This window comes from Sus scrofa, chromosome 2, assembly GCF_000003025.6.
Source record: "Sus scrofa isolate TJ Tabasco breed Duroc chromosome 2, Sscrofa11.1, whole genome shotgun sequence".
Lineage (NCBI taxonomy): Eukaryota > Metazoa > Chordata > Mammalia > Artiodactyla > Suidae > Sus > Sus scrofa.
Genome location: NC_010444.4, coordinates 134,602,094 through 134,620,193, shown reverse-complemented (window position 1 = coordinate 134,620,193; position 18,100 = coordinate 134,602,094). Strand labels below are relative to the sequence as shown.

The following is an 18,100-nucleotide window of genomic DNA, read 5'->3' as shown; positions in this document are numbered from 1 at the left end:
TTTTTACATCATTACCTGGCAGTTAGAGTTCAAAATATAACCACTTAGAAAAGAGCAAAGGTGTTTGCTAATGGTCCAGGGCAGGAGCGGTCAGGGTGGAGGAAGATCGGAAGTGAGCCAAGACTTAGCACCCTATAGAAGGATGAGCTTTCATGAGATTTTAAAGGAGTCATAGATTTTCATTTTTTTAAGGCCTTCTCATGTCATGGGAATATCATACCCAACCCCAAGAGGCAGTCCCTTCTGAGACTACCACATTTCCAAAATAAGAGCCCCGGGGTGAGGAGCAGAGAGAGTGTCCCAGGAGACTTGGGGCTTGCCGAGGGCCATGGATCTTGGGGCATTCAGCCTTTTTCACAATGCACTAACAGGCAGGCATAGGTCTCTTGGGAAACAGTGGAGAGTTCAGTTACTGAGTCATGTTAGGACATCCTCAGCCACCTTTGAGCCTGGAGACATGATAAAGAGGATCTAGCTGTCTCTGGAGGTGCACAGAGCAGGACCCCGGCACCCCAGGCTGAATTCCATGGCAGCCACACGGGGCTCAGGGATCAGTCCATACAGCCCAAGGAAAGATGAGATGAAGCTGCTCTGCCGGCCTGGCAGGCAGCAGCCTTGGAGCTGGCCACACATCGTGTGTGTGTGTGTGTTGCACCTCACAGAGCTTTCCCAGAACACTACAAAGGCCCAAGACTGCTTGGCCTCTGGCCCTGTTTTGGGAGAGGCTTCTGCTCTGCTCAGTGCCACAGTGGATCGCTCGGCCCTATTTCTTCCTGGGACGTTGCCTGCTCCTTGGAGCATTTGCTTTGAGACAAGGAGTCCAAGAACAAGTTCCTTCTGCTGTCACAAAGCTCCAGGCCCTTTCCACAGAGTCCACTCCTGTCCTCTGCCCCGGGGTGGAGATCTGGCCAATGGCAATGGCTCCACCCCATCCTTTGCTGAAGATCTGCCCACCACTACAGAGAAATAGCCCAGAAAATACAAAACAGACCATTCAAAGGTCATTCAGGGTTGGCTTTCAAAACGGAGTTTCTCAATTGGGTTTCTATGCCCTGAGCAATGGCTAAGGAATTAAGGGCTAAATCCATAGAGGCAGTAAAAGTACTACTTCTACTGGTTTCCCTTTCTCACCTCCTACCTATTCCTGTCGACATCCCTCTTCTTCCTCACTCAGCCTAACAGAGGATGTGCCTCAGTAGTTCCCTCTTGAACAGCTGTTTCTAAAAGCCAGGTTGATAGGAATGGCCAGTACTGTGCATCGCAGACCTTGGAAGATAAACTACCCACTCTACACTCTTCCCAGGAATAGGGCCAAACTTCTTTGAGGATCATAAGTATTGTTTCCAGATCTTTTCTTACCTCATTAATGACCTTTCTACCATTCCAAGAGAAGACTCACCATGCCATGGTTTCTAAATCCTCTGTCTGTGATTCTCATGATATGAGAATGAAGAGGGGGTGCCTTATTCCTAAGCAGAGGTTCAGAAGGGAAGCAGCTGAGGATGTGACTGTGGAAGAGAGAAGTGCACATGCCCAAGGGAGAGTCTTGTAGACTCAGGAGGCCAAGGGAGCTCCCTCAAACTTCAGTGACCCTAATAAGAGCGAGAAGTTACACTGCTGGATTCCCAGATAATATCCCTAAGCTTGAATCTCAGGCAGGAACAGAGTTGTTCTACCTTTGCAGAGTACCAACAGCTTCATAGCTCCGCCTTGCGCCTTCCCATGGAGCAATACAGGTGGCACAAAGCTGAACGTTTTCCTGTTAGTATGACTTTCTGGCTCTGACTCTTAGTCATTCTTCCTCGATCATCATCGTCGTCATCATCTTCTTCTTCTTCATTATCATCTCCGTAGCAGGCCCCAGCTCAAGAGCCAAGACTGTGGTGCAGTTGTCAGGATATGGGCTAGGACCCAGGCATCCCTGGGATGAGCAGGCGTGCCCTCCATCAGCCCTGTGCAGGGCCTGGGCTCCGTGTCACTCGTTTGCTACTAGAGTGACTTTGATAAGTCGTACTTCATGTAGTTATTATTATGAGCACTGAGATAATATAGGTAAAAGGCCTAGTCAAGTGAGTGTCTGGTATATGGTAGGTGCTCAGAGAGAACTAATTATTTTATTTTAGTCAAACAGTTGAAATGTGCCACATGTCAGGGGACTGTTGGAAAACATGATGCCTTTGACCAAGAAACCCAGTGGAAGACAGCAGAACTTCTCTTTCCTCCTCAGAAAATACTCAGACTCCTCTTCAGATTAACAGATAGTCTCCTGCTCAGGGCTTCCCCTCTCCCTTCTATAAACTTTGATGGATCATCCTAGGTAAAAGTAACCTTTTCTATCTTTGTATATACCCTCTAAAAGTTATCTGAGCTCCCCCAACACCAGCAGGCCCACAACCCACACTGGCTTTTGTTAACAACCCTGCCTCTGCTGACCAGATGTGAACCCTTAAAGCCAGACCAGAGTGACTCCTTGCTCCTCCTTGGGTCTCCCCTGTTCTTCCCTCAAAAGGTGCAGTGCAGACAAGGGCTGCCAGAAAAATCTCTGCATCTTTCCAATGTATTTATATCCCATTTGAGGTAGCTTATCGTTTGAATAAAATAAAATGGCAACATTAGAGTAAAATATAAAGAAAAGTAAAACGTCACGCCTTGGAGAAAAGAACAAAAATATGCAATGTATTACTCTGGAGAACACTCTGGCAGTTCCTTTAAGGTTAAAATTCCCACATGAGCCAGAAAGTCCACTCCTAGGTACATACCCAGGAGAAGTGAAAACAGATTCACAAAAAACTTGTACTCACATGTTGACAGTAACATTCTACAAACTGGGCAAAGAATGGAAATAACCAGATGTCCATCAACTGATGAAGAGATGAACAAAACGTGTTATCTCCATACACTAGAAAACTGATTCATGCTACAACAATGGACCCATCTTGAAAACACTAAATGAAGGAAGTCAGTCGTAAAGGCCACATATTATCTGATTCCACTTATCAGATATGTCCGGTAGAGACAGATCCATAAAGATAGAAAGTAGATTAGTGGTTGCCAGGGGCCGGGGAGAGAGGAGTATGGGGGAGCGACTGCTAATGACTTTCTCTTGTGGGTGATGAAAACGTTCTGGAGTTAAGCAGAGGTGATTGTTGTATAACTCTGTGAATGTACTAATAACCACTGAATTACACACTTTTTAAGAATTAATATTATAGTATATCTCAATTTAAAAACATTTAAAAACTATGTGGCTGATTGAAGCTGCATAGTTAATACAGTTAAATTTCAGTCTTGCCTGAGTTTCCTGGCAGCCAAGTTATAAGGGAAGATGACATCAGTTATATACTTATCAAAGGAAAGAACACATTTAGACATCAGTGGAAGTAGAACTTTAAATGGTTCCACATGCTGGAACAAATACTGCAGAGGAGGAGGATGTTAAGAGTACCGGGAAAATACTGAATTAATGGATCAGTCAAGATAGGAGGCAGTTAACTGTGCAAAATAAATTCAAGCAGCTGGTTATGAAAGATGAGCAGGATGCTGGCGTATCACCCAGAGGCTGTGGACAGGTCCAAGGCATTATTTCTGGGAAACAGTAGGAGATTGAGAGGGGAGCTGGAGTGTGAGGAGGATTAGTGTCCTTGGTCCTGAGTGGTCACTTCCTCCTGAACCAGCATCACTCTGGCAGCTCCCTCACTTGCAGGTGTATCCACGTTCTGCTCCTCTAGTTAGCACTGTTCTTTCCTTTTCTAGTCTCCTAAGACTCTAGCAAGCTTTATGATTCTTAAAAGGCAGAGCAAGGAGAGGATCCATTTCTGCACTGCTTTGGGAGTGGGGGTAATTCAGCTTATGAATTAATGTGAAGACTCCTACTAAAAGGGGAGATTATCATCACAGAATTTGCCAACCTTCCCTGGAGCCAGAGGGCAAAAGTGGAAGGCCCAGGCAGAACTCAGCTCAGACCCCAAGTTGCCGTTTCTTTTAGTTAATTAAAACCCAGAATTCAACTGTTTTAACCCTAGAACACCAGAGAGCGCTACTGTGCTGCGAGAAGCCAGCTGCCGTCCTCCCCACTCCCTCCCCTGCTGTTGATGGAGTCTGGCTGCTCCAGGGGGAGCAGTGACACTCCTAAATGTTCATGTCTAAGAACCCAGCGTAAGGAGTCTCAAACATCAGTTTCCTGCAGAGCACGGCAACGTAACACTATAGCCAGGGAGGTTCCCGGAGCACCCTGCTGCAGCCCTGGACCAAATTGATGGGGAACCTGTTGCACCCAGAGTCCCGCCTGCTGATCACTGGCTTGGATATCTGGGCTCTGAATAATCTTACAGATTTACTTTCCCCCTGACCCTCCTCACTCTTCTTAGCATGGGGAACAGGAGGGAAGTTGCTTGCAGTGTTGGGATCATCTGGGCAGGGACCTTCTTGCAGGAGGCCCAGGGTGGGCTCTCTGGGCCTCATGCATTCACACAGGGGAGGCTCCATGGCTCCAGAAGCACCCTGTGCCCCTGGAAAGGTAAGTCTCAATGCTGGCCATTTAGCAGGACCTGGGGGATGCCAGGTGTGGTACAGATGCCACCTGGCTCCTGATCCCAATGACAAGGCTCCTCTGGCTTCACTATGATCCTGTGCTGTGCCCTTCCATTTCAGATGATCCTTTAGGTCCTCCTAAAGGGCTCTGCTGGCCTCAGGAAGATTCTTCTGTTTAGTCTCTGGTATGTTCTGACCCAAGCAAAGCTAGCCGCTGGGCTTTTCAGGTATAGGGAGGGTCACCACAAGGAAGAAGGGCTGTGGGATTTAGACCATGAGAACAATAGGCTCTGCTGTGTCCAAAAGCTGTGTTCTTGGGGCCATCAGGCATTAGGAGGTTGGAGTTTCTCTTCTAAATTCCTCCAATCTCCAGTTTCCAACACCACTGGCCTGCAGCTTTCTGAGTCTTCTGCATGATGACCTCCTTTAAGAAAATCTTGCTCCCCTCCTTGCCTACCGAGTAGAGAGCGGCACCTTCAGCATGCCCTCCCCTCCTCCGTCTTCAGACACCAAGGCCGGTGTTGTGAGGAGATCTTCACAAATGATTAAAGGAGTGGAATCCGAACAATTCCACCTTGGCACCCGGACAGTGGGCGTACACATCCTCGACCAAGAGAACACAGCATCTCAAAAGCCAGTGAGTCATCCAGACTCTTAAAAGGGATCAGAATCATTTTATTAGTCAGACCTTTGAGATAAGAATCATTAGACTTACATTAAAGGCGCATCTTGGTAATTACACTGTGACGATAGGGATAAACTGGGACAGCCAGAATATATGATCACACTAGAGATTATGGAAATTGGTGTCTATATCCCAGAGGTGCCCCCATCTCCCCGTATCTCACCTCCTCAGAAGGAGCAGGTGGGTTTAGAAAGCCTTCCGGGGACTCTCACTCCTGCGGACGGCCCTCATCCACCTGCTGAGAGCTCACCCCACTGCCTTCCAGGAAAAGCTGGTGAAGGCCCGGGGGGCTTCCTCATGGCCTTTTTAGCTTGTGAGTCCCTCTTAAGCAGTTTAATATTCCAGAACCAAGGCTGCTGCTAGGAGATAGGACTGATCTCAGCAGTGAAGCTCGTCCTGCATGTAGCTGATAGGCTCTGGGAGTGGGCTCTGACTTATGGTAAGGCCAGACCTGCCTAACAATGGCAGGCTGGCACTGGACTTCTGTCTGGCACATGCCTCCTCTACCTGTGTACTGGCCACACTAACCACCCTCTAGCCCTGGCCCAGGCAGAAGTCTTAAGCTTTTGCAGCGCCAATCAAAGACATCCCTAGACTGTCTCTCTCTCAAGATCCCCTCCTCTGTGCCTCTCTCAAGCCCTGTGCTCCTGACATGTGTCTCAGTAATTACATAGCTGGCTTTTACCAGCTGCAGTTCTTAGTCACCATCCCATTTCAGGACCCAGCACAGAGCTGGCTCCCTGTGAGTGCCTGCCCTGCCTATGACCAAGTCAAAGAACCTGTGGCTGCACCCCCATCCCCAGCACATACAATCCTGAGGCTGATCACATGTTGGAAGCTGAGGGGTTGCCTTCTGTGTTGAGTAAGAGCACTCCCTGTGCCCTCCTCAGTGCCCTCCCCCCTGCCAGGCCTCTCAGAGGGGTGGAAGGAGGAGCCCTGGAGGTCAGAAGACATTCCTACCTAGTATGAAGGCCACCACATAGTTGGAGATCTGGCCCATGCCAACGATGACAAATAACACGGTGAACATCTCCCAGTTGATAGAAAAGATCTGCAGGAAGCTGAAGCCAGTCTGTATAGCCATGGTTGCAAAGAGGATACTCTTCCTGCCAAACCTGTAAAGAACAGCACAGCACAAGATAGGGCCCATGCAAGTCGTAGTAGGCCTATAATCAGGGCGTGTGGAAGCCCTGAGTCAGGCATTGCTTCGCACTCTGTTTTTCTCAGGGCTGGGACAGGTTTTTCACCCTGTCACATCCTCCCAGGTTCTTCCTTGGTGAGGCTTCAGGTATCCATCTGCCCAGGAGGTAGCTTTTGAGATTCTGAACCTCCTGTGTAAGCATCATATCTCAAAGGTACAGATCAGCTTATGTATAGATGACATGGAAATCTGCTCTTTAGAACAAGCCAGGGGTAGAAGTTGTCACCATGTTTCTGGAAAGTGGGTACAGTACCGATTGCAGATACATCTAATATCAGCAACATGGAAATTCTATCAATCCAGAACCAAGAGTCCCTCCAATGGCAGTCTTCAACCTTGGCTGTTCTTGGACTCATTTAGAGAGCTTCAAAAATTACTGGTGCTAACACCTGCCTTCTGAGATTCTTATTATCTGGATGGAGTTCCCGTTGTGGTTCAGTGGGTTAAGAACCTGACTAGTATCCATGACGACATGGGTTTGATCCCTGGTCTCGCTCAGTGGGTTAAGGATCCCGTGTTGCCCTGAGCTGAGGCATAGGTTGCACATGTGGCTCAGATCTGGTGTTGCTGTGGCTGTGGTGTAGGCCTGCAGCTGCAGTTGCAATTTAGAAAAAAAAAAAAAAATTGGAGTTCCCGTCGTGGCACAGTGGTTAACGAATCCAACTAGGGACCATGAGGTTGTGGGTTCGATCCCTGGCCTTGCTCAGTGGGTCAAGGATCCGGCGTTGCTGTGAGCTGTGGTGTAGGTTGCAGACACGGCTCGGATCCTGCATGGCTGTGGCTCTGGTGTAGGCCGGCTGCTACGGCTCCGATTAGACCCCTAGTCTGGGAATCTCCATATGCTGTGGGAGTGGCCCTAGAAAAGACAAAAAGACCAAATAAATAAATAAAAAGAAAAAAGAAACACCTGCATTCTGAGATTCTTATTATCTGGATGTAGACAACCGGATGCAGTTTGGGTATTAGGACTTAAAAAGTTTCCCAGGTGACTCTACTGTGCATCCCAGATTGGGAACCACTGCTCTATGGAAACTGTAGCTTCCAGCAACGCCCCTTAGTGACACTATGCTTGGCTTAAGTCTTAATTTCACATTCTGGTAGTGTCCAATGGCTAGGATGGAACATGGGTGTGAGCAGAATAGTCTCCCACTCCATCTTCCAAACTCAGGTCTTAGGCTGTTGGGTTTGAAGTTCCACTGGGCTTCATAACTCGGGGAGGGACAGCCTCTCCTCCAGGACGTCTTCCCAACACTGCCATTGAGCACTCCCACCTTCCTGCTCTGGTCCCCACAGAATATTCATGGGCCATTGGGAGCATGTTCCCAGAGCTGTGATGCTGTCTCCTCCAGACTGAGATCCAGGGGTCCCAGAATCAGCCTGGTCAGCTCTGTAGCCCCAGCGTCTAGCCAGGGGCCTGACCTACAGCAGTGGCGGGTGCACAGTTAGTGAGGGGTACTCGTTGTCTGACTCTGACTGAGCTGGTGGCTGGTTGTGGGCAGATCACGTGGCTCCGGAGAGTTAGCGATGGGCAGGGAGGCAGTGGTGAGACAGTATTGTCTTTTTTTTTTTTCATTTTATTTTATTTATTTATTTATTTATTTATTTATTTTTTGTCTTTTGTCTTTTTGTCTTTTGTTGTTGTTGTTGTTGCTATCTCTTGGGCCGCTTCCGTGGCATATGGAGGTTCCCAGGCTAGGGGTTCAATCGGAGCTGTAGCCACCGGCCTACGCCAGAGCCACAGCAACGCGGGATCCGAGCCGCGTCTGCAACCTACACCACAGCTCACGGCCACGCCGGATCGTTAACCCACTGAGCAAGGGCAGGGACCGAACCCGCGACCTCATGGTTCTTAGTCGGATTCGTTAACCACTGCGCCACGATGGGAACTCCCAGTATTGTCTTTTTTTGAGGGGTTTGGTGACACAAGGATACCACTTTCCAGAGGGTCCCAGAAAGGGGCTGAAGGCAGGAGACATCATGGTTCCTCCTATCACTCACTTGGTGGCCTAAGAGGCATCCCTATCTCTGGGTAAAAAGACCCTAAATTCAGTTCAACCCCAAGACAGGCAATGAATTGACAATCACCCTTTCTCCCTCCCAACATCCTTACCTGTCTGACAGCTGCCCGGACACAAAGGAGCCAACGAGCACACCTATGAAGAACAGGGAGGTGGTGAGGGGCGTCTTCCAATCATCCTCACACACCAGGCTCCACTGCCAAGGAAAAAACACGAAGCATGAGCCCAGCCCTCAACAGGTCCGGCCCCAGCCCAGCTCCGAGCCATAATAGCGTGGCAGCCAGGCAGGCTCTCCTCCCCTGTGCCAAGCTTTCACTTTTGAGCCAAGGGCACAGCCCTGGGGTTGACTCCTGACTCTACCATTTACTGGGGCAAGTCACTGTCCTGCCAGAGTCTCACTCTCCTTTTCTGAAAGGGAAGATGATGCCCTTGGCTTTGTTTACATTGCATCTCGAGAAGTCAGCTGAGGTATGACTCCTCAGCTGTGAAGGTCTATGAAACAAAGGTGTCATTTCTGCTTTAGAAGGCATCCCAGCTGGGGGGGAAGGTGTTTGCAATGCCTGCAGGGTGGGGCAGAGAGCATGGTCACTTCATCCACACATAGAAGTTTCTTCTACCTTGTTGAAAAATGCAAGTGGGCCTCAGGGGGCCTGCGATTATATTTTCTGAGCAGACTCCTCCAGTGAACTACCCTGTACTCCTTGGCCTACTTGCACCCTAGGCCATGCTTAGGGCCTGATCCAGGGCCCCAGTGTGCTAGGGGTGGGGATCCCACACCTCTCCAGTGGACCTTATCTCCGCTCTACACTCCTCCACCCTACTTCCCATGCAGCCCTCCTAGAATCTGGTCCCTCCCATTCCCCAGGGCCCATGGGCTATTGAAGCCCTAACAAGTCCTTGCTTTGGACCCATAAAATGAGAGTTTCAGTTCCCACCTCCTTTTTTTTTTTTTTTTTTTTTTTTTGTCTTTTTAGCACCTATGCATATGGAAGTTCCCAGGCTAGGGGTCCAATTGGAGCTGCAGCTGCCAGCCTACTCCATAGCGACAGCAATCCAGATCTGAGCCGCATTTGTGACCTGCACTGCAGCTCACACCAACACTGGTTCCTTTAACCCTCTGAGCAAGGCCAGGGATCGAACCACATCCTCAGGGTTACTAAGTCGGATTCTTAAGTCACTGAGCCACAACGGGAACTCCCCAGTTCCCAGCTCTTGGCTTAAGTCAATTCAGCAGAATCTCAAGGGGAGGGTACAAAAATTTCAAAGTGGGTTCAGTGAGCTTTCTTTAATTAAAAAATAAGTAGGTGTCAATAAGTATTTCAGGGCTGTGGGTCAGGGCATTGCTCTAATGATCCCATCTAGACGAAACCCCCCTGCCTCCCACCCAACCTCAGCCCCCTTGACAGTGGTGCTGCTCCCATGACATTCCCAAACCAATTTAGTTCTTAGTCCTCACAACTTGCCTGAATTAGATATAAAAATGAATTCATATATTTATGCCATGCCTTATTGTGCAGCAGAGAGAGGTGTTTATAAGGACACACATGAGAGAAACGTGTACAGCAAAAACTAAGGGAATTGAGGGAAGTGGAAATCACAGGGGAGGAGGGATTACAAAACAACTAAGCCAGGGTTAAGGCTGACCGCTGGCCGTCCTGCCCAAAGGCCTGTCTGCTTGCCAGGAAAGCCCTGAAATCTGCTTTGACTCTTCCAGCAGCTCGGCTCTCAGGATCACAGTGTCCAAAGTGATAAACTCATGGCAAAAAAGCTCCGTTTTTCTGAGTACTGAGAGCTGAGAGAAGTCTGTTCCATAGGCTTCCTTCCTCAAAGGAGCCGCTCTGTGATGTTGAGGCTAACGTCCTTGAGAACACCCCCATTCCAGAGACAATAACAAGATTCATGAGACTGCCTCTCCGGGTACCACAAGCAGGACGCCCAAGCACAGCTCTGCAGACGAAAAACAATGAGGGCCAGAACCTTGGCTCGCTAACCCTCAGGCACATCTGAGGATAAGTCCGAAATCACACTCAGAGTAGGGAAGCTTCCACTGGAGTCCCTGAACGACCTTCAGGGGAAAAGACACAAACCCTCCAAAACTGTATGGCCAGATTCATGTGCTCTGCCATGCCATGGGTCAGAAGGCATAGACAGGACATGTACCTGAATCAATGGCCACCCGCTTCCAAAAATCACTTGCCAAAGTGTCTGCCCCAACACAGAGAATAGTGATTGAGGTCCCAAAGCCTCCTGATGTGGAGTGTGCCCATTTTGCAGAAGACTAAACTGAGGCTTTGAGACTGGTGTTTGCCTGAAGTCATATCAAGTGAGTGGGCAAGTGAGATACCAACTGGGGCCTCAGAACGTGTACCTGTGTCCCGCTTTGGACAAGAACTCCCAAGGCCAGCTTATTATATACAACCCCCTACAATGTTTCAAGGACTGTGACACCAGAGCTAGGGGTAGAAGGCCTCCACCACAGCCTTTAGCCTTGGACAGAGCCAAGAAAAATCTCAAGTTTGGTTGGGGTATTAAAGTGTCCATTATCAACCATCACCACTCCATGTGAAGTCAAGCAGGAAAGTTCTTCCCAAGATAATGTGCTCTCCTTTGTGTTTTTTTTTTTTTTTTTTTTTTAAATGTTTCTCTGTTAGGACATTGCCTTAGGGGAGGATAGACAGGACTTAGAAACAGACAGGAAAGAGGAAGGCTGTCAGATGTGACTCTAGGCATCGTATGAGCAAAGATAATGAATAGGACCAGGTACATGCTTCGCAGGCCAAGCATACCTGAAAGACCCCTTGTTCAAAAACAAGAATTTCAAGATGGCAGTGGTGGAGCATTAAAATGAAGTATGGGGCCCTGTATGACTGTGGGGGCTGATGCCCACGAAGCCTGGTGTCTTTGGGGAATGGAGCGAGGAAAGGCATTCTGAATAGGGTACTTAGAAGGGTGAGGTGAGGGCAAGTTCCCCATCACTCTCCTACTGGAGGCCAAGCAGCCATGGTTCTAAGTCCCCTTTCCCTCCCTGAAGAGGGGTCCAAGAAGGCCTCTCAGGAGAAGGTGGCCATGTACACACAGCACCCATCTGCCCCAGGCCCTTGGAGCATTCTGTCCAGAGAATCTGCTTGCACCTGGCAGGGGAAGGCAGCTAAACCTCATGGCTACCCATGGTTGCTTTCAAGGCTGGGCTCTCTCTTGGGGAGTTACTGTACGCAAGAGTCTTTTTAGAAAGCTGCAAGAGGCCTCGTAAAAGGACACAAGACTGGCAGATAAAGTTCCAGCTGCAGCTAATGGGACTGGTGTTTAATAAATCAGATGCCAGCCTGAAGAGGGGCCGTTTTCTCCATTTGGCTATTCTTGAGGAGGCCAGGCCCTGCCTGCTCCACCCCCTTGGAGGTTTTAGGGGTGTGTCTTGGGCTCCACTAGCTAGGTCCCAGGGTCCCTGTGGTTAACAATGACAGGGCAGGACCAGTGGAAGACAGTCTTTTCCTTGATGAGACAGAACTGTCCCATGGGTCTAGGCACATGTGTACACACACATACATACATGCACACACACACATACATACACAAGGTCCACTCAGAAGCTAATGGCTGATGACCTGGTGAGGAGCTGCTTGGCGTTGCTTTGGAGCTGTGGTTTCAGGTCAATTACCATTTCTGAAACATCCCCCATACTCCCACATACACTCTGGACAGAGAGTTGAGTGTGGGAACCATATGACCCCAGCTGCAGGGTTGGGGCACTAAGTGTGCCCTTGCAGGATTACTGTGTCTGAATCATCCTCGAGGTCTTAGACTAATGTTCCCTAACAGAGTAAGCTCCATTTGGCTGGCCATCTAGCCTTCAGTTCTGCTTCAAAACACAAAAATCCAAGTCACAAGGTCATAGGGGATGGGAGGTCACTCTTGGCCCAGAAGAATATGCTTCTCAGGCCCTCGGCAGTAATAATAACAGGAATAACAAGTGCAGTGTATTGAGTGCTCACTGTATACCTCATATTATCTCCTGGGATCTCAAAGATGCCATGTGAAATGGGTACTGTCCTTATCCTTATTTTACACAAGAAGACGTCACAGAGCGATGAAGTGGCCAGGCCAAGTTCTAGTGGATTGGTAAAAGGAATTGCTGAATCATTTATTCATCTGTCACTGAACACCTGCTCTGTGCCAGACTCTGAATGGGACACAAAGCAGACATGGTCACTGCCTCTACAAAGCTCAAGGTCAGGCATACTTTATGGGACAGAGCAGGTGTGCACATGTGCATGCATGAGCCCCGCAGTCCTGAGTGGGGAGGGCTTTGTTCTGAGCCACTGTGCCCTTGCTCTCTGACTAGAGAGGAACGGAGGCGGCCCCGCTTATCCTCCTTCAGACAGCCAGAGTTCTAAAACCTGAATACACTTGTATAATCATTTTAGATACCTGATGCTTGCACAAGGCTAGGCACATGGTGGATGCTTAACAAATTGTGGACGAATGAATGAATTTGGAGCCGCAGAAAATGAGTTTGGAAATGTGTGGTATCAAACACACTGTCCTTTGAAAATCACCCTCAACCTTGAACTCTCCAAGTAGCCAAAGTCTAGCAGCTTTAGTCTTTACCAAAGCCATAAAGGACCATAAAGATAAGTGTACCCCTGTGACCTGCATAGAACTGAGAACTTTCGAAAACAGTCTGATGTTGAGCAAAGAGCACAGGCTCTGTCGGGTCCAGCCACTTCTGGCTGTGTGACTTGGGCCACGTGGCATTCACCTCTTGTAGCTTGTTTTCTCATCTTCAAAGAGGTGACAATACTGCCTCCTGAAGTTTTGTGAGTGTTGGACAGGAAATGTAAGTAGAGTGTCTGACACATTACAGCCCTCATTAAGTATAGTTCCCTTGCTACTAATCTCATGCTTTTGTCCTAAGCAAAACCATGACTTGAACAAACATTAATGAATAAGCAAAGCAGGTTATACTTAAACCTGACAAGACAGAAGAGATTCGTAGAAATGAGCACTTTCTATTCAATGACCGAAACCAGGAAAGCTTTTACCACAAGGTGTAAAATCTCTTTATAAATGGACCTCAGGAGTGCTCTTACGGCACAGGAGGTTAATGCTCTGGTGTTGTCACTGCTGTGGCTCGTGTCACTGCTGTGGTGCAGGTTCAGTCACTGGCCTGGGAACTTCCACGTGCCGTGGGCACGGCCAAAAGAAAAAAAACAATGGACTTCAATCTCAGAGATGACTGTGGATGAAAAATTAGCAACAGTCCATTTAAGAATGAAAACCAGACTTCTGTGTGTCCTCTTATAGTTATTTTTCATTCCAGGGGGAGGGGGAGAGGAAGCAGTAATTAGTAATAGAACATACATCTACTCATAATTTCTTCTTTATAACTTAGCTGCAGACTTAAAGCTGGAATTTTGTAACCACTGGGGGAGTGGGAGGGAAACTGGCTGTAAGAGCTTTATTGAGATATAATTTACATATCCTAAATTCATTTTTATAATGTCTACAGTTCAGTGGTTTTTACTATATTCACAGAATTGTGCAATCATCAGCACTAATTTTAGAACAGTTTCATCACCCGGAAAGAAACCTCATACCCATTAGCAGTCACTTCCCATTCTCTTTCCCCAGCCTTTGGCAACCACTAATACACTTTCTGTCCCCATGGGTTTGCCTATCTGGACATTTAATTTAATGTAAGTGGAAGCATACAATATATAGCTTTTGTGACCGGCTTCTTTCACTTAGCATAATGTTTTCAAGGGTCATCCATGTTGTACCAAGTATCAGTACTTCATTCATTTTTATGGTTGAATAATATACCACTATATGCATATACCACATTTTATTTAGCCATTTATCAGTTAATAGACATTTGGGTTGTTTCCACTGTTTCGCTATTATGAACAAAGCTACTATAAATGTTTATGTACAGGACACTGCATGGACACATGCTCTCATTTCTCTTGGGTATATATGAAGAATAGAATTGGTGAGTCATATGATAAATCTATGTTTAACCTTTTGAGAAACGTTTCTCAAGTGGCTGCATCATTTTACAATCCCAACAGCAATGAATGAGGGTTTCATTTTTCCATATTCTGATCAACACTTGTTATTGTATGTCTTTTAGATTTGAACCATCCCAGCAGATGTTAAGAAGTATCTCACTGTAATTTTGATTTGCATTTCCCTAATGACTAATGATACTAAACATCTTTTGTGTTGAGTCTATAGATAAATTTGGGGAGTGTTGCCATCTTAACAATATTAAATTTTCTGCTTCACAAACAGAACATGAGATATCTTGCCATTTATTTAGGCCTTCTTTAATTTCTTTCAAAGATGCTTTACAGTTGTCAAATAATAAGTTGTATGTTTAAAAAAACTGTGAAGAATTTCCTTTAGTCTTTCTTATAAGGCAGCACTGCTAGCAAAAAATTCTGTGTGTGTGTGTGTGTGTGTGTGTGTGTGTGTGTGTGTGTGTGTATTGGGAGGAGATCTTTATTTAATTTTTGAAAGACACTTTTGTCAGATATAAGATTTTTGATATCTTTTTTCTTTCAGCACTTTGAATATGTTATCCCACTGCCTTTTGGCCTCCATTGTTTCTTAGGAGAAGTCAAATATAAATTTTATTGGGGTTCCCTTATATGAGACAAGTAATCTTTTTCTCACTGTTATCAGAAATTTCCCTTTGCCTTGTCCTTTAGCAGTTTTACTATGACGTGTCTGTGTGTGAAACTCTTTTTGTTTCTTCTACTTGGAGTTCAGTAAGCTGCTTAGCTGTGTAGAAAAAGGTTTTTCATCAAATTTGGGAAGTTTTCAGTGATTATTTCTTTCACTATTTTTTCTGCTCTGTTCTGTCGTCTCCTAGTGTTCCCATTAAGCATATGTTGGTCTGGTTAATAACATTCCCCATTTCTCTAAGACCATGTTCATTTTCCTTCATTCCTTTTTTCCTTTCTGTTTTTGGGATTATATACTCTCTGTAGCTCTATCTTCAAATTTGCTGATTCTTTCTTCTCTCTGTTCAAATCTACTATTAAGGCTATGTAGTGAATTTTAAAATTTCACTTACTATATGCATCAACTCCAGACCTTCTATTTAACTTTTAAATATAACTCTTTTTTTTTTTTCTTTTTAGGGGCACACCTGTGGCATATGGAGGTTTCCAGGCTAGGGGTTGAATCGGAGCTGCAGCTGCTGGTCTATACCACAACCACAGCAACACCAGATCCTTGACCCACTGAACAAGGCCAGGGATCAAACCTGCATCCTCATGGATACTAGTTGGGTTCATTAGCCACTGAGCCATGACAGGAAGTCCTGATTTTTAATATAATTTTATTTTTATTTCTTAATTGGTATTCTGTATTTGATGAGATATTGTCATCATACCTTCTCTTGCTTTTTAAAGCGAGACTTTCTTTAGTTCTTTGGATATATTTATAATGACTGGTTTGCAGTATTTGTTAAATCTGACATGTAGGCATTTTCAGGTAATTTCTGTTTCCTGACTTTCCCCCCTGTGTATAAGTCATGTTTTCCTGTCTTGTATAAGACATGTTTGCATGTCTTGTAATTATTTTTGTTAAAAACTGGACATTTTAGGCACTATATTGTGGAAACTCTGAGCATTGAGTACCTCCTCACCCTAGGGGCATTCGTTTTTGTTTGCTTGTTAATTTGTTTAATGACTTGGCTGAATTCTTAGTGAAGTCTATTTCCCCTGTAGTGTGAAGCCTCTGATATTGCTCCTCAGAAGGCATAGCCTTGGGCATGTGCACAGTTACCCTAGGATAATAATGGTTTTAGAGGGGTTCTTTTTGACTGTCTCTTTCTCTATTTTTTTTTTTTCTTCTCTCTCTCTCTCTCTCTTTTTAGGGCTGCACCCATAGCATTCGGAGATTTCCAAGCTAGGGATCGAATCAGAGCTGTAGCTGCTGGCCTACACCACAGCCAAGCAACGTGGGATCAGAGCTGCGTCTGCAACCAATACCACAGCTCATGGCAATGCCAGATCCTTAACCTGCCGAGCAAGGCCAGGGATCAAATCTGTGACCTCATGGATGCTAGTCAGATTTGTTTCTGCTGAGCCACAATGGAAACTCCCCTTCCATGGTATTTTATTTTTATTTATTTATTTATTTAGTCTTTTTTGCTATTTCTTGGGCCACTCCCACGGCATATGGAGGTTCCCAGGCTAGGGGTCAAATCCGAGCTGTAGCCACCAGCCTACGCCAGAGCCACAGCAACGCGGGATCTGAGCCGTGTCTGCAACCTACACCACAGCTCACGGCAACAACAGATCATTAACCCACTGAGCAAGGGCAGGGACCGAACCCTCAACCTCATTGTTCCTAGTCGGATTCGTTAACCACTGCACCACGAAGGGAACTCTCCCTGGTATTTTAATTAAGCTGGCTGCTCTGCTGATATCACACCTAGCTGTTAGCCTCCACCAACTGCAGGCTGATTCCTTGATTGTTTTAAACAATACCTCAGAGCATAAATCACTTCATAGTCTAGTTCAATTAAATTCAATCCCCTTTGAAGAAGTAGTTTTGAGCCAGGTCTTTGAAGTTTGTTCTGACTTCAGGAGGGCTGCTGTGAGCTGTCTATTTTTCTGGTTCTCTCTGGTAAACTGGTTGCCCTATGGGTTAGCTTGTTGTTCTAGGGTAGCTTCCAGTCTGTTAATTGTTTATCACCACAATCTCCACTGTTTTAAAGAGCACTCTTAAGCTTCAACTTCTGCACATCCTGTTTCAAGTGAAGTTGTTTCCGCGGGGGACAGCTTCAGAACTCTGCTGTTATGACCTGGTTCTTCCCCTGGGGAAAAATCTCTGAGCCCTTACTCCAGAGCTGGGGGAAGGGAAAGTGGCCCTCAGAATGACACCCCTGCCTTATGAGCTGGATGCTGGCTGGAGGTGATGGTGTCCTTCTTTTCGGCTTGCTTCTCCTGGCTTGGGATCTCCATTCTACAACAAGCTGGGACAAGGGCAACCAGGGCCCCAACATTCTCAGCCTGTCGAAACTGGAATCAAGGTGCCACTATATCAATATGGGCTGAGTGGAGGATGGGATTCCTCCAGTCTCCTGGCTGCATTCACCAGAAATGAAGACTCTGCAACTCAGAGCTCAGGAGATGGAGAACATTTTAAATCTTAAAATGTTCTCAGTATCTTTCTTTCTTTGTACTAGAGGTAAGGAAAAAGCACCCATAGGTGGAAAGGTCTCAGTGAAGAATTTTGTGGCCATCAGAGGCTGAGCCAAAGCAAAAGACCCAGTGACTTTAAGTGGAGTGGTGAGGAAGGGAAGGAATGGCCCTGAGGAAAGGAGAAGGGGCACTCGGGGACCTGGATCTCTGCCTTGTGTCCTGATAGTACATCCACCACAGCTCTATTGGGCTCCACTCTGGGAGTCAGGGCAAACGGGATGAGGGCTCTGCCAGCCACATGGCACCACGGGATAACTCTGAAAGATGCCACTGTGAACCTGCCCTGCAGTCCTGAAAACAGTGCAGGAGCCACCAGCCTTGGGCTGTCTGTGCCTTCTTTTGGCCTCTAGAGACGTACTTAAAACTATACCAAGGTTTCGGATTAGAAGGCAGGCCTGCATTAGCCTTGAATATAAATCAAATTTAACCTGTCACAAAGAAGAAATTA

At 46.7% G+C, this 18,100-nt stretch overlaps 1 protein-coding gene across 4 annotated transcripts in view; it reads right to left on the bottom strand.

Annotated features, from left to right (window-relative positions):
- Nucleotides 1-18,100, bottom strand: part of SLC22A4 (solute carrier family 22 member 4) — a 46,561-nt gene that overhangs the window by 21,210 nt on the left and 7,251 nt on the right. For all 4 annotated transcript variants that reach the window (XR_001307198.2, XM_021077199.1, XM_005661640.3 and 1 more), the window contains 2 exons: nucleotides 8,527-8,630; nucleotides 6,176-6,330 (listed from right to left, as the gene is read on the bottom strand). Coding sequence is in view for 3 of the 4 variants with exons in the window: in XM_021077199.1 (XP_020932858.1) it covers nucleotides 6,176-6,330; nucleotides 8,527-8,630 (259 nt within the window). In the remaining variant the exon portion in view is untranslated. The remainder of the gene's footprint in view (nucleotides 1-6,175; nucleotides 6,331-8,526; nucleotides 8,631-18,100) is intronic.